General features: G+C 41.4%; 2 protein-coding genes across 9 annotated transcripts in view; one reads left to right on the plus strand and one right to left on the minus strand.

The window, feature by feature from the left end:
- The window catches only part of LOC118421705 (ras GTPase-activating protein nGAP-like), a 78,924-nt gene extending 73,679 nt beyond the window's left edge, over positions 1–5,245 (plus strand). For 6 of the 7 annotated variants that reach the window (XM_035829171.1, XM_035829172.1, XM_035829173.1 and 3 more), the window contains 3 exons: positions 8–1,522; positions 2,650–2,852; positions 3,237–5,245. In XM_035829171.1, the coding sequence (XP_035685064.1) occupies positions 8–1,522; positions 2,650–2,852; positions 3,237–3,492 (1,974 nt within the window). In that variant the 3' untranslated portion in view covers positions 3,493–5,245. Of the gene's footprint in view, positions 1–7; positions 1,523–1,919; positions 2,048–2,649; positions 2,853–3,236 lie in introns of those variants that run through there. The other variant, XM_035829178.1, reaches the window with a different exon arrangement.
- Positions 5,246–5,418: 173 nt separating this feature from the next.
- On the minus strand, positions 5,419–21,102 carry LOC118421706 (otoancorin-like). Of its 2 annotated transcripts, none has more exons than XM_035829180.1 (28): positions 20,867–21,102; positions 18,987–19,052; positions 18,644–18,677; positions 18,365–18,485; positions 17,747–17,905; positions 17,254–17,371; positions 16,877–16,991; positions 16,214–16,394; positions 15,791–15,912; positions 15,174–15,330; positions 14,539–14,721; positions 14,013–14,051; positions 13,717–13,884; positions 13,212–13,352; positions 12,714–12,772; positions 12,318–12,438; positions 12,013–12,131; positions 11,569–11,698; positions 10,781–10,977; positions 10,287–10,377; positions 9,710–9,899; positions 9,029–9,222; positions 8,450–8,608; positions 8,056–8,198; positions 7,495–7,634; positions 7,022–7,119; positions 6,502–6,640; positions 5,419–6,286 (listed from the first exon to the last, which is right to left on the minus strand). In XM_035829180.1, exons 1-28 carry the CDS (start codon positions 20,925–20,927, stop codon positions 6,213–6,215), a joined length of 3,519 nt encoding a protein of 1,172 aa, XP_035685073.1. In that variant the 5' UTR covers positions 20,928–21,102; the 3' UTR covers positions 5,419–6,212. The 2 variants fall into 2 exon arrangements, with proteins under 2 accessions (XP_035685073.1, XP_035685072.1); XM_035829179.1 differs by having other exon boundaries at positions 17,254–17,374.
- Positions 21,103–21,473: the final 371 nt, after the last annotated feature.

Here is a 21,473-nt window from a genome sequence, read left to right on the forward strand (position 1 = left end):
CCTACAGACTTCTCTGGCCAAGCTGGGCAACCTTCCCAATATCCTTCAGGACATCACAGCAGCCTTGAAGAACCCAACGCCTCTCAGGGAACAAGTTCGCAAGAACTACGAACGGTTCAGCTCCACTCCAAACTTCCACATGGGCAGCGTGCCGCACAACCTGTCCCGCATCTTTGAGGACGCCGATCTGTCCAGTGTCGGAGAGAACCCTGCTCAGGCGACGCCACGCATGATCCACAAACCTCCCGCGGGGAGCGTGATAGTGAACCCAGGGGCACAGAACAGCAGTACTGGGTCCCCCCTGTTGAACGGACGGTCGGGGTCACCCCTAGCGAGACTGCAAACTAACGAAAATGGAGACAAAGAGGCAGGGAAAGGACCGATTTCTATTGGAAGTCTGTCGAGTATCAGGTCATCAGGCAGACGTTGCCCAAGTCCAGGGTTGTCGGGACGCTCAGGCGGTCAGTCTGGTGGTACTATTGCGAATGGACATGTGACAACGGGATCGCAAGTCGGGAATGGCAGCATTCCCAGACCGAACAATCTCCCGCTGGGCCCGTTGTCTTTCTCGAACCCAGTGTATCAGTACCCGACCAGCCCGGTACAAAAGCAGGCCACCCCTACTAGCATGGACTATACGTCAAGTGACAGTCTGAGCTCTGTGAACAGCTCGATTCACAGCTCTAATGTCAGCAGTAATGATGAGGACAGCAGCGACGCTAGCACGCCTGTCAACTCTATCAAAATGTTGCATAACCGGACGGGCTCACCCCAGTCCAGAAGCAGACTGAAGGGCCCAGGTAACCCCAAACACGACTTCCTCGCCAGAAACGACCACAGTCGGAGAATGGAGGAGTTGGCACAGAGACTGCACGAACAGAGACCCCGTGCCAACTTCAGCCCCAGAACTCAGCGGTCGCAAAAGGCGAGTAACTCCCCGCTAGTGGAGAAAAGAGACCTCACCGTTTCTCCGCCACCTTTACCTCCACCAATAAAGGAGTCTTCGATGGAGTTTTCATCTGCAAAGGAAAGTAGTGTATCGTCTGGGGCAAGTAGGAAGGACTTTGGTGGGTATGCTTCCTCCTCCACACCCTCCAGCCCCATGAATGACCTGACATCACCTTCCTGTGTGACCACTCCCTCACCTTTATCCCCGTCGTCTGGCCGACCCTCCCCGCTACTTGCCACAGTCGAATCTCGTGTCCTCCCATCTCTCCATCAGTCAGCCATGGTGAGAGTGTCGCATGGACCGCCTCACGAAAGAACTGTGCACGAGTATGCCATGAGGCAGTCCCCGTCAGAACAGTCGCTGTCCCGAAGCGACTCCAGCCGTGGACCTGCTTCGACGAACCCAGCGGCCCCCACACCGCCACCGCGGGCGGAGTCGCTCTCTGCCTTCGGCATGACGAGGGTGGAGTCCAGAAAAGCGACGCACTCACCCGTACCCAGACTCACCCCCACTCCAGCGCCACGGGCCCTGCCGTCCGCAGACAAGGAGGCTTCTGGGAAAGCTGATGAACAGGTAAAGATACTTCTGATATTTTGTGGTTGTAGTTTACACCTTTCTTGTCTATTATGCCTTGTATTTGCTGCACAATTGTTGGTGATGCAAAATTTCTGTTAGTCAACTTTAGGTGATAAGCATTTGAATGTGACATACAGTATAGGTCATTATTTTGATGTCTTAGTATGAAGTCTTTACACGTGCATTTAAAACTTCTATCAGAAGTCAGCCATTCTGACGAGATGGTTTTTGCAGGTGGTGGAGAGCTAGAATACTGCTTTTTATTAGCAAGGGTGTCTAGAAAGCCTAGTTCAAAACAGGGCAAGCATCACAGAAACACTGGCACAGTGTGGATACAACCACTCAACACAATACTCATCAAATTAACCACACACCTGCACCTTCCCCCATGTAGATAATGGAGCTGAGGGAGATTTTGGCCAATGTAGAGCTCCAGGTTCGAGATTTAGAGGACCTTCTAGTTCAGCAACGGGAGCGGTACTCACAGCTCTCTGCAGGAAACTTATGACACGTCTTGCCAAGGTGGATCAATCGCGCTCGAAACTGATCGGGTTAACGGCAGAACGATTTGTTCCTGAAGGTGTTTTTTTTGGGAAGCGTGGATTGGTGGAGGGCTGTGGGTTCGGCTGCATGCTTTTTGGTCGTAACGGTTTCCCTCTCTTGCAGCATGCAGACTTCTGCAGAATGCACACTCGTCTTTGCCTCTTGTCTTCACTGTGCTGACCATTCTAGATCTTACAATGTGAAAAAGGAACCACCAGTGCAACAAACGAGTTTTTACTTGTCATAACACCATTGTGAAGACACCACTGCACTTTTGAACAGACCAGAACTCAAATGTCATCACTCAAAAATAAGAATGACATCCAAAAGCATGCAACTCATGTTCATGTTCGATTGGTCTGTTGTGGTCACATGACTTGTGGTTGGTGGAAATGAAAGTTGAAATTTGATCGGCTAAAATGTCAGTGATGAGAAATGAGGGTGTGATCAGTTCTAGTTGTTGGTCTGCAAGAATTTGCAGTGTGCTGTGGCACCATTGTTTCGTGTTGGGAAGAAAGATATTGATTCATCATTAAGCCATTGATTACTAACCGGTACGTACATCTATGTGTTCACTACAGCATGATGCAGAGATCGCTCAGCTGAAGATGAGACTCCTAGCAGCTGAGGCGCAAACTGCAGAAGTAGAGAGGCGAAGAGAGGAGGATAAGGAGAAGTATGAACGGGATCTGGCAGCATGGAAGAAAAAAATGGAGGAGGGAGAGGAAAGACTGAAAGGACAACAGGAAGAAAAGGATGCACAGATGAAGAACATCATTACACGGTAAGCTATCAAGACATAGATTTTACATTGTCTAGTCTGTTTTTCCTTCACATTTCTTGGTTTCATTCTTAGTTATGATAACTTATGAAGGTCATTAATTTTCATGAGGCAGTTTACTGGGTATGCAATACAAGCAAACAAACAAATGTGTGACAAGTTTCCAAAGTATTTACAATCTGTTCTTATTTTTCTACTTTGAATGATATTTGTCTGTTCAACTGTCATAACTACAGACATTTGTCCTACTTTCAACATCATGGTTTTCAATATCTTTAGAAGTACTGTAACAATGTCAGACGTTATTTAACTCTTCTATCCCTCCTTCCAGCATGGAAGAGCTACATGTAACAGTAAGACATTACTGAACTTCTGTCCTCCCTTCAGGTTAATGTCAGTAGAAGAAGAACTGCGGAAGGAACACCAGGAGATGCAGCACCTGGTCGACGCCAAGCAGCGCGTCATCGAGGCGCAGGAGAAGCGAATCCAGTCGCTGGACGCGGCCAACGCCCGACTGCTCACCGCCCTGAACCAGCTGAAGGAGAAGTACCACCACCACGTGAAGAACGCTGCCAACAACACCAAGCCATCCGCCAAGCTGTCCGTCACCGAGAACGGCGAGTTCAAGAACAGTAGCTGCTAACCTGTACTGGATGTTTGTCATATGTGGTATCTGGAGGATTTACCGGTAGTTAGTTTTGAAAAACAAAAATTGCTTTGCAGGAATGGAAAGTATGCATGATTAATTTATGGATGATTGTAGAGGTTTGGTTGATTCTGTTGCAGGAACAGGGATTTGAAAGCGCAATATTGCCAGTAGAATGATATAAAAAATTGAACAGTTTGTTCTCGTATTATTATATTGGAATGAGGTTTTGGAAAGTCCATGGAGGACAAAGCTTTGCGAAGAAAGCTGTCAGGAATATTTCCCAATCATTATGTATTTTGCTATTGTCAGTGAAACAAGGAAAAAGCCATTTCTGTTGAATGACGAATCATTGTGCTGATGAAAAGCGATCAGTTGTTATCACATGTGCATGTACATCATGACCAATAGTTACCTTACAGTGGAGTTGGTTGAAAACAGTATAAATTGAGGAAAAGTTCCCATATTATTTGTTGTGGCTTGTCAAATGTGATGCACAAGTACTAGTAATCTCAAAATGCATTCTCTATATCTCTGTTTAACCAGGAAGGAGATTTCAACATAAGACGTTGTCTTTGTCTTCTCCTGCAAATATATGATCCCAACCAGATGACTTGCGCTACATTAGTGTGAGATACTGACTACATTTGTACAGTAGTTTTCTAGACGTACAAACTGGTGCTAGCTCTGCTAAAATCATTTTCTGTTCTTCCTTTTGTGTTCCTTTGCAAGTGCAGAAAGTCTCAGCACCTCTTCTGCACATTGGCTGTATTTTCTGTTGCAATTTTGTGTTGGTTTTGTTTCCTTGTGCTGTGATTATTGCTTTTGAGGATAAACTGAAAGTGCAGACTCATCATAAAGGCTACTGTATGGAGGTGAAACCCTTTGTTAAATCCTAAGACTTCCCCCTCCTTTGTTTATTTGTAAATGAAAAGATGTATATATACTACTTAATGAAATTATGTCTGCTAATGGATTGTTTGCCCACATGACAGATTGAGTCTGTGGAAGTTGATATAACAATAGACAAAAAGATATCTGTGTACAGTAGATTGTTTGTGGAGTATCATTTTGCTGAGAACAGTGTTTTTTAGAGAAAGGATCTGTACATAGTAAATGTGCCTTTCCCCTATGCAGTGTATACCTGAAATTTTGTTTCTAGCGGCATTGTGTCGAACATTAGAATCACTGCTTATTTTCAGCAATTTATCCGATATGGTCACATTTGTGTTCCCAGCCATCCTTGCTTGATAGTTATAGTTTTTTTCCTTGTCAGAAAAAAAAGATAGCAATGGTAAGAATTGATGCAGAAAAAAATTGATACCAAGATGACATAATTGCCACTATAGAACATGCTAGCCCTGTTTAATCAAAATATTACTCTGTATCCTAGTTTTATGCCCATAGTGCATTGGTAAAACTACTACTAGCACTGAGTAATACCAAACAGGCCCATGTATTCAAAATATTGAACTAACTGATGAGTCGGATGACAATGGTTACCAACATATTAAGTCAACGATCAAGACAACAATAATGTAAGAAAGTGTGTGGTATTATTGAAGATTTGTACAAAATGATTTACTGTGGAAAAGAAGCCACACTGCTGGTTTTGTTGTTGTATTATTAGGGCACTGCCATTTTGTTATGTTACCCTGACCAATGCAAATTGCATTGAATCGTGTCTTGCTTGTGTACAGTTTAAATTATCATCACATGATGTCCTACCATGGAATAAATGACTCAAACATACCTGAGATGTGTTTCACCTTTTTTTCGCTCATTCAATTCTAAGCATGAAAGCTTAATAGCTATCAGGCAGTCAATGAGCCTCATATACATTTTGTTATATACTAGATGCATGCCTACTTAATCTTTGTGACATTCAATGGAATTCAGTGTGAGCAAAGTACAGTTCCGATCTTCAATAAAAATTTGTTTATTTCTTGCAACATCAGTAACAATGTGTACATTAAGGTCTTACATGTCTAAAGTTCAAATACATCATTTGAAAAAAATGTCTAAAATGGTCAAACTCAACAATTTAAGGTATTACAATTGTCCTTGATATACAAGAAACATGCTAAAATCCTAAAAAAAGGAACTTCTGCATAAACTTAAGTTATAACCAACTGTCAGAAAATGTGCATATCAACAATTATGATTGAACATCTTGTCTCACATAATTCTCTTACTTACAATAGGAGTCTGAGAAATATTCCTCAGTATGAACATGTACACATGAATAGCCTTTGTTGACATATATCTCTTTAAACAAGATGACAAACCTTTAATATAAAAATTTATATATAAAAGCATCATCTTATACATGTTTGTATCAGAAAGTAATCAATATGATTCACCTGTACAGCATTTAGGATGTTCAATCTTGATAAAACCTCTGTATTTACAGGGATGAGAAGAGAAGCAAATGTAGTTAAAGTAGCGTACTTCAACGTCCAGAGAAGTTGAAATAGTTCAATGAACATTGCCACAATTGGTGTTGTGGAATATTAGACAAACTTTTCAAAGCCCTGTATCTTCTGTTCATTCTCAAGCAGGATCTAACCTTCGCAATCACAGTCATATCCTTGTTCAAAGTGAATTCCTACAAACACATATGATTATTTTCAAGCTCTTAATGTATACTTGCACTTATATCACAATTGAAATAAAACAGCTCCTATGATTTCTAACATCTTCACAACTTGAGGACATCAGGACCACCATGATTGTAATGCACAGCAAAAGCAGATAACCATCATCACCATGTTGGCCTGTAGGAGGGAAGCTGGAGAAAACAGGAGGGAGATCTTTGTATTTCTATTTAGTAGTAATTTACGACTTTAGGAAGGTAAACGAGAAGAAATTGTGGCAAATGTTTTGTATTCTCTTGCTGATAACATGCTGATCTGTTTTTTTTAACAGAAGATGTTCATAAACAAAAGTCCTGCTTGTCTAATGATCAATGAATGTGAATAGAATAAAACAGATAAGATAACGTACCTGTGTTCCCATTCTGTCCCAGTGTGGCATCAGACACTGCGTCCCTCTGTGCCTGGGACAGAGCCCGAAGCTGTGTGTCTGTTACTGCCATGGCCTGGGACGGGCCTAACCTGCCGAGTCCCCACACTGAGAATGCACTCTGAAACACACACGGAAGGTGAAGTAAGGATCTGCTATAATCATAAACTGTTTTTAAAAAGACTTCTGTTCTTTATTGAATATATTATATCAGTGATTACTCTGGTTCATCTCAACAGCTCCCTACAGATCATGTGCTAGAAAGAGCAAAACCAGCTCCAATGTCTTAAATGATTACTATAGATCTACATACAATAAGACAATTCAATGAAAATGTCTCTTTTTTATTTCAACATGTATCAGCTACATTCATGCAGTAAACAGTATTTGCTGATGAGCTCTTTGGAAAAACAAAAGATGATTTTAATTGATAATGATGATAAGACAAAAGCCTACACATTTAGGCACTATGATGATGTGCTGATATAGTATCTAAGCATACCCTGAATTTGTTGGGGCTGATGACTGAGATGGCCAATGGTGTGATAGCTCTCAGTCTGTCCTCATGTAACCCTGACAGCTCAAATGATGACAGTCCAGCTGGAGTAAGATAGCATGGATAATGGTCATTATTCAATATATGTTGTTCAACAAACTTCTTTCATCCAGCCTTGTTCAGATTTGGTCTGCTTGGAGCCATCATTTTAGCAACCAAAGCAGTCTGGTGAAGACATTTGATGAACATTTAATGATATTGTAACAGATTATTAGAAATCCAATTTTTCTCACAATGAAAAGAGTTGACTGCCCAATGACGTTAAATAAAAAGGACCTTTATCTTAAAACTCTTTTTGTCATGCATTTAAAACCATTTAGTCAATAGTATTTAATCAAAATAGTTCTACATATGATTTCATAAATGACACTCTTGCCACACCCTGTCTGTCAAAGCCTGGTATGTCATCCCGCACTTACCGGCCACCACCCCCAGCTCCAGTATTGTGTCCTGGCCCCAAGTGTTCGGTGCACCGTACAGTCTTCCTGCCAGTCTTCTCAGGGCAGTCAGCCTGGCATCATCACAATCTGTTAGCAGGCCGATACTGCTCACTGCATCACTGAGACATCAGAAGGAAAGTTACAAGTTTGAAATCAGAAAAGTTATAAGTAGTTAAAGGAGACAAAGTACTTGTATTTACACAGTGTCATAAGGATAGTTTTGTGATATCAAAAGCTTTATAGGAGCAAGAGAGTTTACACCTTTACCAAGTGGTAAACAATGAGAGCACTTTTAGTTTTAGACATCTCCCTTTTTCAGTTCATTACGCAGTCTTTTACTTGTTTAGCTACTAAGACCGGCTGTTTTAGACTTGGAAAGACACTAGAAATTAACTTAAACTTTTCATAATAGTCTTTTTATAACTGTTGCTAAATAAACAATTGAGTGTCACATGCCATTTGAAAGAGAGTCATTAGCATAAGGCTATCACAACCATTGTTATTTTACAGATATTTCATTGAAAAATATATTCCACCAACCTGAAAGCACCCAGGTTGATTTGGCTGACTTGTGAGGTGGTCATACCACACAGGAAGTTGCCTAATCCAATCAGCTGTCTCTCTGTCAGGGCGCTGACGTCATTTCCATTTTGATTCAGGAAAGCTCTGAAGGCAGACTCCAACTGTGAATGTAACATGTTATAACAGTTATTGTACGTGCTATTTTAGCTTTTGTGCTGACGTACTTTCAAGCCAGATAACAAAATTCTGTATTCCTAATACAAATATGTGACTAAAGTTAAAAAATATGTACAAAGGTCATCATGGCACTACTTTCTATCAATGTGACATTTTGCTGCATTCTGTAGTCTATAAATTTCATAGGAAAATTACACAAAAGAACTAAATTGTCAGCCCAAAAGTCGACCTCTACCTGTTGTTTGCTGTAATTAGAATGCTTGGCGATGCCGTAAACACTGTCGATGTTCCCGTAGTTCAGAGCTGCCAGGTCACCTGGGCTGAAGGTCACCGCAATGCGACCGACCCGCGCCATGATGTCAGGGGTCAACTGTTGGACAGTCCCACCAGCAGCCTGCAGATTCAATAACAACCATTTTTTAAAAATCATGATTAACATTTGTTTCAATTCGTACATCATTTATTTAACATTCTGCAAGCCTTAAGCTGCAAACTTGATCACAAAAATCCATCCATGAAAAGTGCTTGCTGAGATCTATAAAATCATCATTTCATACATAGGAAAGTGTTTCCAAATCCTGTATTCTTTCAACAGAAGTGATGAATCTTTAATCATTCAAAAGATATAAAGCCACTGTTATAAAACAATTTAACATTTAGGTATGTATGCCCTTAACTAGAAACTGTCCTTGGTGCTGAACATGCCATCTATTTGAATACAGTCCAACGTAAGAGAGGTAGAGAAACAGTTAGTTCCTGCAAACTTTTCAGCTTCACATATACATAGTGAATAGCAATGGCAGTGAAAGCTTACAGCAAAAGTCTTGATCTTCAGTATGCGCAGCATGTAACTGTCCCAGTCTGTGCTGTTTGCCCGGGCAGCACCAAACACCTCCAGACAGTCCAGGAACTCTCTGTTCTCCATGTAGGTAACCTGCTGCTCCGTCAGCTGTACAACAGCATCACCCAGCAGCTGCACCTGGTCACACAGGAGGGGCGCCTGCAGGGCTGCAAAACAGGTGATACAAACTCCAGTGAGACAGGTTTCTTATGCTACAGCTTTGGTACATAGAGAAGTGTAGAAAACATGCCATGATTATCTAAGATCTGAAACAGAAGAATCTATGAACATAGACTGGATTTTAGTGTTTTAAGGGTGCAATTTTCAGTTTGGAAGGCTTTTCTAATGTGAATAGAATCAGTGATTCATTATTTAATTCAAACACATTCTGATAAAAAGTTCTTACACTGGCAGGAAACAAAGGGTTTGAGGCCGAATAAGAACTGTCCTTGGTGCTGAAAGTGCCATCCATTTGAATACAGTCCTATGTAACACATATAGAGCAGTTTCTACAAGCTTTTCAGCTTCCCATTCACATTTTGACACTGCTAAAGCACATGGAGGGTCTGAGGATGTATAGGAAGACCTGATTTTACTGGATTAAGATAAGAGAATATGTGATCAGCATCTCATAGAGATAACAGTCCAACTGACTTTGTCTCCTGTTCCTTGGGGGTATGGGTGAAGTCCTGCCCCTGGCAACTGCTGTGATAACCCTCCTATACAGGTTGTTGTTCCTCTTCACAGCCAGGCAGTCCCTGTCTGTACTTCTATTAGCATTGATGATGTCTCTGTTGTCTTGTGGAACAGGAAGTACCTGATCTATAGCATCCAGCAGTGCATCCTGAAGAAAACCATCAAAGAATTGCTTGGATCAAATTAAACCTTTCAAAGACACCAGAAAGATGATATCTGTTGATGCATATGATAGCAGCAAGTGACTTCTACAAGAGGAAAGCTGGTGATCTATCAACCATACTGGTAATTGTCCTATCATTTCTGACAACGACACAGTTTGACATTTTTTCTTTTATCCATTGATGCTTCCAGACTCTGAAGAGATATTCCCAGTGTAATTTTACATTATAATGTTCCAGATCAGCCTGAAATCACTGTGCAATATCCATCTTTGTCCTCCTCACCCATACACCAGAAGTCTGTCTACATGGTGCTTGTGCCTTTTTCTTTAGATCACTTCAAAGTCACAAAAATATGAGCAGATTGTGGTCACCTGAGATATCCTCTGTATGTCTCCATCCAGCAGATGGAGGAGAGGACCAGCCTGGCCCAGCTCAGAGGATGTCCACCATCTGGCATTGTTCCTGCAAGACACATTTTACTGTTATAACAAAGGCAAGAATGCTTTTTGCTTTTTTGTAATCTATTTGTATTACAAAATCTAGTCATTTTTTATGAATCATGTCTTTTTGGCTTTGGTTTCATTCATTTTCTCATGCAAGGTAATCTGCTATGTTAAACTATACATTGCAAATCATAATATATTTGTGCTGTTTTACTTTTGCAGTTTTCACACTGCAGACAAAAGTTCTACCTTTTATTGTGTTTCTAAATTTTTTTTCTAAATTCATGGTGTTGCAACTGCAAACCTAAAACACAGAAAACATCTACTTTTCCATTCTACAGCAAAATCATGAGACGTTTTGGTATCAAGCATTGTTATCATTATCTGTGAATTACCTGATTGTTATACAAACCAATACCTACCCAAAGGCTGTCTTGATCAGGTCCTTCACGGCTTCTCTCTGTCTATAAGTGAAACACTGACATTCCTTCAGGATGTTGATGGCATCCAGCACAGCGTCTTCAGTAATCTTAAAGAAGTCATCTATGTGACACAGAAACTTGCCCAAGACATCAACATCTGTGGCATCCAGTCTGTATTGTTGACCCTTTTGTTTACCCTGTGTGTAAACAAACAATGACATCGATATGAATATGCTGTAAACAATCTATGCAAAAGGGTTGATAAAATGCAATTGGCCTTACCACATGACTTCCAGCTATCAATTGAAGATTATCTGATATTTCTGTACATTCTGTAAGTCATCATTTAACGCTACATATGTAGTTTGCCTTTTTTGTTGTTTTCAAAACAGTACATTTAGGGATATCAAGTCGACGGACAGTTGTTTCAGATTGTAATATTTTCAAAATATAGCAGTTTGAACTCACTTTTTGTCTGTATGATAGCCCTAAATACGCTGCTTTTGAAAACAACGGATATAGGTTACCCCACGGATAAAGGTGAACTAGCGTTAATAGAATAATCATATATTTTTAATAAATACAAAACAACTCTATGTACATGTAATAATGCTGCATTGCTTTCTTGCAAAAAGTTCAACGTCTGTCCATCGTCACATAGAAATGACAAAGATGTGCTTGCCAACTTTGAAAGTCATGTTTTCCACGCTCTCTTCAGAAATCCCTCATTACGTAGCACTGATATATATAAAATGCTGCTTTCAATGTCCTGAAATGTGACATCTTACCAGACATGTGAGTGCCAGTGCTGTTATGTTCCGTTGGTACCACAGAGGGAAGTGTGACATGTCCAGTTTTCCAATCTTACGGAACACATCGCTACAGTCTGGACGCGGGATGGACGCCAAAATTTCATACCTGTAAGGGTGTGCAATGTTCATAAAATGTTAAAAGACAACAAAGTGTAGTTTTAAGTGTAAAGCTACTTATTTTTAAATTTACTGTCTCTCTGGTCTGTATCTATAATCAGGATAAAAGTTATCTAAAATAGTTGTAAAGAGCTATGATAAATCTTTTCAGAATGACAACTGACAAATATTCCATAATACAAAATGTGCATCATTAAGAAAATCATAAGAAATTTGGCAACATTTTTAAACAGTACACTTTAACATCTTGAAGGTTTTTTCTACTTCACACTTAATACAGGAGGGGTAGGTGCTTATACTAACCGCATTTCTGCTATGACATGCCCGGGCACTGTGGCCACAGCACCAGTGGAGCCTGTCACACGGCCACTCTTCAGTGTGATGTTCATGGCTACCTGTGTGGCATTTGCCAAGCAAACTCTCTGGAATATAAGAAAAACAAAGAAGTGAGTTGATACTATGACTATATGTTTCTGTTTCTCAATGCTTTTATCTACCCAACACACTTTTAAATATAACCCTCTCAGCATGCAGTTCCTACAACAGAGAAGGGGAAGACTGAAAATTTTAATGTAACACAGCTGTATAGATAAAAGAATGTTTCTTACCACTCCTCTTGGCAGCTGATCCACGTAATCATACAGGGTCACAACCACTTCCACTATGTCCTGTAGAGCTACATCGTCCATGTCTGGGCACCTTATTCCACGCAGCAGGGTCCCGAACGTCCTGAAGAACGATAAACTAGATGTTAAAACTTTCTTGCTGATGGTTAACTTTGCCAAAGGGTCTTGCCATACGCACAAGCATTATAACTTTTCATTCTTTTATGCAAATCCCAAATGGATATGTGAATCATTGGAAAGCATTGTTGGAGAGAACATAGGCTTTTGATCCTATGTTAAATGCCAACTGTTTCATTACAGGAATAAGAATATTTTAATTTTCAAATGCAGTGCAGTACTGTTGCAAATATTCTAGTGAGCAACAACAAGCCATCTTACCCAACCAGAGCTGGAGTCAGTTGTCGGCTCTCTTTTATCCTCTTGATCAGATTTGCTGCCTGCATGTTTCAAGGGGAGGAAGTATCATGTTGAATACAGCTTCCAATACATGTAGCTATATCTGACCTGGCACATCCCCGTCTTGTAATTAGCCAGCAAAAGGGTATGTCACCCCGTAAGGGGCAGTACAACCCCATCGTGTGAAAGCACGTTGACCAATGATGATGATGCTATCTGACAAAATGTACTTTAAATACAGGACATTTTCAGTATTGGTGGCATTGTTGGCGTTGCATGGTATAAGGTATAATGTGATATATGTCTTAGAAGTAGATATGTGAAAGAAATGAAACTCAAACACTTTATTAACTCACATATAATACAAAGCACAAAGATATTATTCCCACAAGGTATTTCAAGGTCACATTTAAAGAATTAAAGAACTTAACACTTAAACTAAAGCTGTGCTTTGAATTTCGAGTTTGAATGTATATTTACCTGTGCTTGGCTCCAGGGAAGTGTAGCCAGTGTGGGGATGTCTTGTTGTGATGGGAACACATTCTTCACAGATCCCAGAGACAGGTCAGAGATCAGAGGTCCAAGGTCATTCACAACACTGTCAGGACTGTTGCCAACAATCTGAAACATTGTGTTTCCAAATTTCATGTTCATGTTGTTTGTTACCTGTTTGCAATCATAACTCTTGACTTTAAATCTATCATTATCATGTTTGTCAGACGAACTACGTAATTAAATTCTAATATATACATGTAAATACAGTAATACAAAGATTTATGCACTGCTGCCTTTGCTATGTTCTCCCTTATGTTACATGTAACATTATATTTGAAACAGCAATAGACAAAATGTTATGTTACACAATATGTGGCTATCACATGTATATGCCCAACAATGACAAGAGGTGATGTTATCTCACCTAAACAACTTCCATTTGTAATCTACTGAAATGCAAATGGACCAATAGTAATTGTTGAAAATGTACCTTTTTCACAATGGCCTTCCTCTGAGCAGGAGTCATCCTGTGAGCTGAGCCAATGAGAGTAGAGAGTGAGCCCTGCAGACCCTGCTGTGTAAACTGGGCCAGCGTACCACTGTCCACTGCTGCTGCGATGGTACCCAGGCGGGTAAGGTCCGCAGTGGTCACTGCAGACTGTGGAAAGCAAACCAAGACACTTTTAAATCAACATCTGGTGTTTATCGTAGGTTATAATAGTGTGCTAACGTACTATTTGCTTATGTTCAACTACAATTGAGAAGTGTAATTTTTCTTCTACTCACCCCTTTTCCATCAACATACTTTTGAAGTAGAGCTTGTGCCTGTAAGTGCATAATACAAAGTAATAATGTTACTAGATTAAGTTAAGAAGTGAAAATGCCACAGAGACTATACATTATCTACCTCAAATTGATATATAACATTAACGTTAGTCCACATCTGAAACTGCGAAAGCAAAAAAAAAAGAAAAGAGTTTAGTGTGGCTTCAAGTAAAAGTTATGTGTTTTGCATTTTCATTTCTTTTGAAATGAAGTCAGAAGGAAATAGCACAGACACATTGTCAAAGCAAGATGCAAATGATTCCGCTATCATCTCTTGTAACGTTACAGTGAAATTGATAGTAGCAATTGAGGCAAAACAGTGAGGTAATGTTGATAACGAAAAACAAGTTCAGGTAATGTTGAGTAAGATGAAAATGCAGCGTCCCAGAGAAACTTGAACCTAAAATACTTCGCGAAGCTGGCCCAAGTTCCTCATGTTTTCGAAACTAAATGTAAAGAAAAAAAAGTAGAAAAACAAAGAGCTAACCTGTGCTCTGGACAGTCCCCGGGCCTGTGAGAGCTCAGAAATGGCGTCAAACACTCTCCTGCCCTGGAGCTGTCGCAGGTCACTGACCGACAGGCCGACAATGGCGGGGCCAACGTTCCGCAGGTCAGTGACACTGGCAGAGGCCGGTGCCGGGATCAGCGATTTGGCGATTCTCTGAGCCAGCTGAGACACAAGATGAACAGCTAACATTAAACCTCAGCAGCTTAGTGTAATCACAATGTAATATAGAGCGTTCATGTTTCATCTAAACCGTGCAAAGTTGTGGGACTAACAAATATCACAACCTCTCCTTGGTGCTGAACGTGCCATCCATTCCATACATTCTTCTCTAACAAATGTAGCTTACGTACTGCGATCCCCAGTGTGCGTAGTCCTTTAGCACGTATTTTTTCACATTTTTCCACAGTAATATATGGTTAATGTTTGGCCTAACTCCGAACAAATACGTAGTAAAAACAAACAAGCGCAACAAATTTGAGTCTTCCACTCCGCCCTAGTCTGTGTAACACAAACTCCGCTGTCCTGGGCTCTAACTGGCCCCTCCCTTCTAGGGGGCCGGCGGGTGTTTGGCGGGCTGCTATAAGCGAGATTTAATCAGGCTAACTCCGCCCTACCTTCCTGCCTGGTCTGGACAGCTGGTTTCCATGACGTCCCAGGACTCCTGTGTTACACTTGTGCAGAACCCGCGCTAGCTCTCTCCACACGTCCTGACTCAGGGAGTTCGCCCTGTACCCCAGCGCCTCGGGTAGCACACACGTCAGCTTCCCAAGTCTACAACCAAAACATAGGTACATGCGTTACATGTCAACACTCCACAGTATATTTACCTGTCCTCCATGGCAGTGTATTGTGTGTTTCCTCGTGTCACCACCATTACAACCATTACAATGTGTGTACATGTATATTGCATGGGTTCGATATGGCATCCGGTCTTTTGGGACACACAGCGTTTGTAGAGAGAGGAAGTACGCATGGTCCAGCGGCCATGATGAGGTACATGGAAATCAAGTGTCCCTCATAAGCCTAAACTGTGGTTACCGTATTCAAGTCTATTGTCATGTTATAAGTATCCTCAAAAATACATACGTGCGTACAATAAGCGACTACAAGTAGACGACCGTATTGTTGTATCAAGTTTGTATTCATCAAATCTAACAATGGTAGCTATTGCAAAAGGGCACGAGTGATTCAAAATGTTCTAAGTGCATTGCGAGTAGATGTTTGAACTTACTTCTGAACGTTGTATATCGGTTCCGTCACGGTGACGTTTGCATACAGGAGTTTATCCAGAATGCCGCGGGCTAGTGTGGTGTCGATATCCTCCAGTCGGTGGGAGTTAAACACTAGTTTCCACTGGAAAAAAGGAAGGAGAGTCAAAATCTAATACCCTATCGGTTTCAACTGGGTTTGTACGCATTTTCGTTTGTTATCTCGTGGCATAGAATTAGAATTAGAATAGTAACAAAATATCATATGGAAGACATACCGTAAGCCGAAAACATTTATCTGTTTTACTATCAATAGAAATGATGTAAGGTGCAACGTTAGTAATGCACCTGTTTATCACTCATAACTATGACAAATCGTTAAGTAGCCAGACGGATGGCATGGAACTTCAAAAGCTTTGTCGTATCTTTAAAAACAATTCACGTACTGTGTCGATGGTTATGTTGTCTACATCGTTCAGACTGATGTCACCAACAAACACTCCCAGTGAATTGATGACGTTCTCTTCAGTTGACCAGTTGCCTGCCTTGACTCGCTTGAAGTACCGAACAACGTTAGCTCGTACAGCACCGCTCAGTCTGGGCCGGATGTTCTGCAAGAGTTCTAGACTACACGCAGAAAACAAGAGAACAGAGTCTTGAGTGTTCATTTTGCCATCATTTTGAGCACTGTGGGATGAATTTTTTATTTGAAAAAATTGTGAATGGAGTCCCACAATTGCTTTACTCAGTTCATGATGACGGTTCAAATGGGCCTGCGAACGCCGAACGGCAAACCAAAATTATCTCATATTTGTATGTAAAAGATACCGTCTCGTTTTGTACATCACAAGTATATAAGTCCATGTGAGTATACGTAGTTTAGACAACGTTGGCCGTCTTGCGCAAAAAACTGTTAATGTTGAAATACGTACTTTCTACGTGCAATTTCCCGGTACTTTTACACAATTTTTATCTATCTCTAGCCACGTCAAATCTTGAAACATTACCCAATGCCAAAATGTCCCACTACCAAGTGTAGAGTGTTTCAATGTTGTTTTATTTCAATGAACATGCCATATGAACTTGAAGAGCCTACGTCCCACACTCACAGTTTGTCGGCGACCATGTCGGACTCCTTGACCTTGTTGACATGCCCCACAGTTATACCCGGCAGGTAAGGCGACAACTTCGGCAGGCTGTCCTGCCACGCCTCGTCTAGATCACCTGGAAACATACAATCAAAACACCATCAAATCAAAAACAGTGGCTCGCAATTTTTCCGTTGTTCAAAATGTATAGTTCTATATCACATTCAGTGCTTTAAAAGTACAGGGTACCAACTCGGAGAAAATCATAAATATGAAATTTATCGTATCAATGAAAATACTCCTCCTCGTGAATGACCAGATGGTAGTGCACGACATACACGATACAGTGTCGCCCGACTGTCATCCCAAGAAGCTTAAGATGTTACAAAAAAATATACCTTGCATATGTTTCATCCCAATATTGAGAATGGCGTCCCTCAGTGGTGTTGATATGGGCAGTCCGTTGACGGGCCGACTGGGCAAGACCACGGACCGATCTGGCTGCTGGCTTTGTCCCTGCGATACAAGAATATATATGTTACAGTTAACAACGTCAATCTCTTAGAATTTCTAGAATCATTTGATGTAGCCACAAATGCTAGTCTCAGTGATTGCTCCTGAAGTCAATATCTCATCATTGTGTGTACAAGTATCCGGTTTCAAAGCGGCGGTATGACAGCCACTGTATTTAATATTAGATATACGCTCGTATCACCTATCTATAGCTAAACGGTCGATATACGATAAAAGGCTGACAGATAACATCGCAACTGACTTGAAGAGTGAAACAGTACTCTTCGTATCAGACACTGACTACTTTAGAAAACTACTTTTAGTCCACTTTTCTTCAGCAAGATTGAAAGAGAATGCTACTATTTTATTTTGGCTTACCACTGCTGTTGTGGAGGCGGCGATTTGAAGAATGTCGAAGAACTTGACGAGGTCAATGTTCTCCAGGATATAAACAACTGACGGGACATCCCGGGCGATGTCTGCGGACGTCAGCAGGTGTCGGAGCGCAGGCGCACTGATAGCATTCAGCTTCGGTTGCTTTTGGTAAAAAGAAGAAAGAAGACAAAGTTTGATATCACTGATTATCTTTAGGCTACAAAAGTAAACACAAAATATCAGTGCTATCAAGAATAAAGTAGCTTATGAAAAATGATTTCTGAGTAAACATTTCTGCTCAATGTCATTCGTAGCCTTGGGAAAATGACAGCTCAGAGATGATATTCTACCGGTTTCGACTTTATTCGTCTTTCTCAAGAATGACAGAGATCGGACCACTCCTTTTTTATACCTTTTCTGTGCCTCCCTTGTGTAGGGCGCTCATTTCTGCTCAACGGCTATTTATCATAAAAGGCTCTTGTCATCAGTTCCACTCTCTTTGGTAGTTTTTGATCAGGTTGGACATCGTTGTGATTCGTGTTCGGCATTTTACACAAAGTAGCATAGATACAAAGCTGCAGATCATATGGAGAACATTTATAATGGGATCATCATATTCACCTTTAACGCAGCTAGTACTCTAGCCTCCACAGCAACAAGGTCATCTTCATTGAGTTCGTCACCGTTTAACCTGCACTGGAGGAACCTGTAGAACTTTGACCTCCAGTTGATAGTGTTGGCCCTGTGTGTGGAGGGTGTGTGTAAAAGTTGATAGAGAACGATTGTAGGTTTAGCAACTCCAGATTAGCAACATTTCCTTGAATGAAAGTTTAAGGATGGATGGACGGATGTGAAACATGAAAGCAAGTAAACGAAACAGAGAAATAATAATCGACTCACGCTCTCGCAACAGTTTGGTCGTCCAGACCTCTACCTGTAAAAAATTACCAAACATCAGTACTGTTAAGAATAGTTGGTAGAAGAAGAATTAGTAGGTGACGTGACCTTACCCCCAGTGTGTTTGATATGATTCTGAAATAAATGAATGCTCCCGCCTTGTTAGGCAAGTCTGTAAATGCTATTACCAGGGGTGGGTTCAATTTTAACTGGGTTTGAGGAGTTCGTCAGTCGTAGAATTACGCGACCGTTGCCGTTGGCACCTTTTTTTACTCCAAAAACCCCTACACCAAAAGAAATGCGAACATAGGTAGGAACCCAATATAACGATATTAGAATGACTTACTGGTGAAGGACGAAGAAATCGCTGTAGGAATCCTCACTGTAGGAAGGACCACGGCCTGTTGGTTACCTGTGGAAAGTATAAGGAACATATAACGTTAGTTTCCCAAGCGCTATTTAAACATTTATTTGCTAACGCATGCAAGGTGGCTAATGCTGAAAGGAACAAGCAAATACATTAATGTTAACAGGTAAAATGCTTTGAGGTTTCAATATATACTACTGTGACTTAGCTTCGTCTTTGGGGACAGTGGCATGTTTAAGGATAAGCAAGTTTTGTGACTAGTAAAATGTATTTTTTTAAGATAGTGATAGCTCGGGTTGAGATTATTGCAACAGTTTCACATAGCCTGTTTCTATCAGTCTCGTAGTGAGAACATTCCGTCATTCGAGTGCTGACGAAGAAGTACTCTTTACAAGGAAGAAACGTTTATATTGCGGCCTCGGTGTGCACGGATCAGAAAGTTCGACTCAGACATCTGATCTTCTTTATCATGAACTAAAACCAAAATGCCATTAACCTGCATACATCTATCTAACAAACTCAGTAGCATGCTAGCAGTCGTGGTCTTTTAACCCTTCTCAAATTTCCTTCGTTAATCGTCTTAATCTTGACTGAACTCCATTACGTACACATAACATTCCTCTCAATACGATCTTGCACGCCGTATTACAGCGCACTCATGTTTATACACTAGTGCCTATTGTTGTGGCTTGTTGGTTTGCGTAAGAGAAACACCAGTATAACGCGGTTACGAGAGGCGTCCATCCTTTGTACTGTCGGAAACTCTAGCCTTCCAAAAACACGTAGGAAACAATAGATTGACCCTAAAGATCGTTCTCGACGTTACCTGTTCGGGTTAGTTCACTATGTTGGGACATAAACACTCACTAGAACTACTGACGTCTCTTCTAAATGTACAGCTGAATATACAATTCGCTCTTTCGTTTTGGGTATTGATTTCTTTTTACTTCATGAAATATTCATACATCTGGTGCATCGGCACACACGGAACAACGCGACTGGTGCACCATAACAGGTGTCTATTTTTATCCACACAATAACAGGATTTAAAGGTACAGGTAATGTGGAAGCGCACAGTTAGGAGTCAATATGGTCGTGTATGCCACAGTATGTGTCGGTGATATATAGAGAGTGGCTGTTTTATTCTAACAGTGAGGCACAGCGACCGAAACTTGTGAGGCGATATACCTGAGTGGGTTTAGCCCCGAGGCCAGTAACGGCTGAGCACAAGGAAACGCGGACAGTAAACACAGACGATCTATGCACACCAGGACACGCCGAGAAACTCCCTGGCACGCAGGAAATTCTCCATTTGCGATGGCGTAGAAAATGTGGGGCAGGGGCGTCCATGTATATAGGTGTACTGCCGTTTCTTTTGTTGTCGGATTTTTAAGCAGTTCGGAAACGCCCCCTGCTGATTTAGATAACAATAACTTGTTTATCGTGCCTAGCGTCTCGCTGTATTACATGTACCTGTCTGGAATTTCAGAAACGAAAGGGGGGAAGATATAGCGATCTTAAGAAACTCCAAACGGACTTAAGGCTCCTAAAGCTAGATACACGAGCACTGCATTGTATACAACACAACAGCGTAGCCAGCCCATTACAGGATGACCCCCACCCATTACTGTCTGTACTGGTAATCTGGATACGCTTCGTCAGGAACTAAGAAGAAACTACAATAGTCAATACTTCTTTCAGCGTAAGTATAATCCGATAACACTTAGGACGTGTATCCTTAAGTATGTCTTCCACGAACGATATGATCAAACAGTACTGTGTGGATATCGTACACGCATATACGGGACGTTATCATGTTACCTGTATCCACAAGTCATCAAGGTCAACATTTCACTTACTTATGACGACTTGAAACAGGATCAAGGTGAAGATATGAGGAATCCTTCCCGTTGGCGCCATGCTGAGGATCTGCCGTCGAAGATTCCTTTGGACTCTTTAAGACGTGGTGGGGGTACTTAATGACAGCAAACCGGTGATCACACGAGAGTTACCTGTCCAGGTGACACACTACCAAGAAATATGGTTGTCTCTGTGAGAGGGGTCATTATGACGTAGTTTTCCCCGGGGGGCGCAGACAGTGAGTGGAAGGGCGGGTGTGTGGGCGTGCCAGGTACTGCCGCATCCCCGGTGTTGTTGTTGTGGTCTGTGCAGTAATCACAGGTGAAGTCACCCATAAACCGGTTAGGTGGGTGCGGGGACACCTCTGACCCGTGACAAGAGACCCGTCCCGTACAGGTAAGCTGATGGGCTGAGTGCGCTGTCTCACGCAAGCTTTAGATTATGTACACAAAAGTGTATAGAGCAAGAAAGAAACTTAGCGTGCGTGTACGGGACCTGTGGTTTTAGCAACTTATGTGGTGTATCTATTAGCTATGGTAGTCTGGAGTCTTGGAAATTGACTTTAGCAATCTTTCTCGTCTATGATCAAATGCGTAAAGGAGCTGA

Source organism: Branchiostoma floridae, chromosome 8 (assembly GCF_000003815.2).
Source record: "Branchiostoma floridae strain S238N-H82 chromosome 8, Bfl_VNyyK, whole genome shotgun sequence".
Lineage (NCBI taxonomy): Eukaryota > Metazoa > Chordata > Leptocardii > Amphioxiformes > Branchiostomatidae > Branchiostoma > Branchiostoma floridae.

Excerpts from the sequence above, each read along its gene's own strand:
- LOC118421706 (XM_035829179.1), bottom strand. The coding sequence starts at position 20,927 with ATGGCGCCAACGGGAAGGATTCCTCATATCTTCACCTTGATCCTGTTT. Across the intron at positions 17,375-17,746 it reads CCGCCTCCACAACAGCAGTG|CAGGGACAAAGCCAGCAGCC; the intron begins GTAAGCCAAAAT and ends ATTCTTGTATCG. Across the intron at positions 9,900-10,286 it reads ACATACAGAGGATATCTCAG|GATGCACTGCTGGATGCTAT; the intron begins GTGACCACAATC and ends GGTTTTCTTCAG.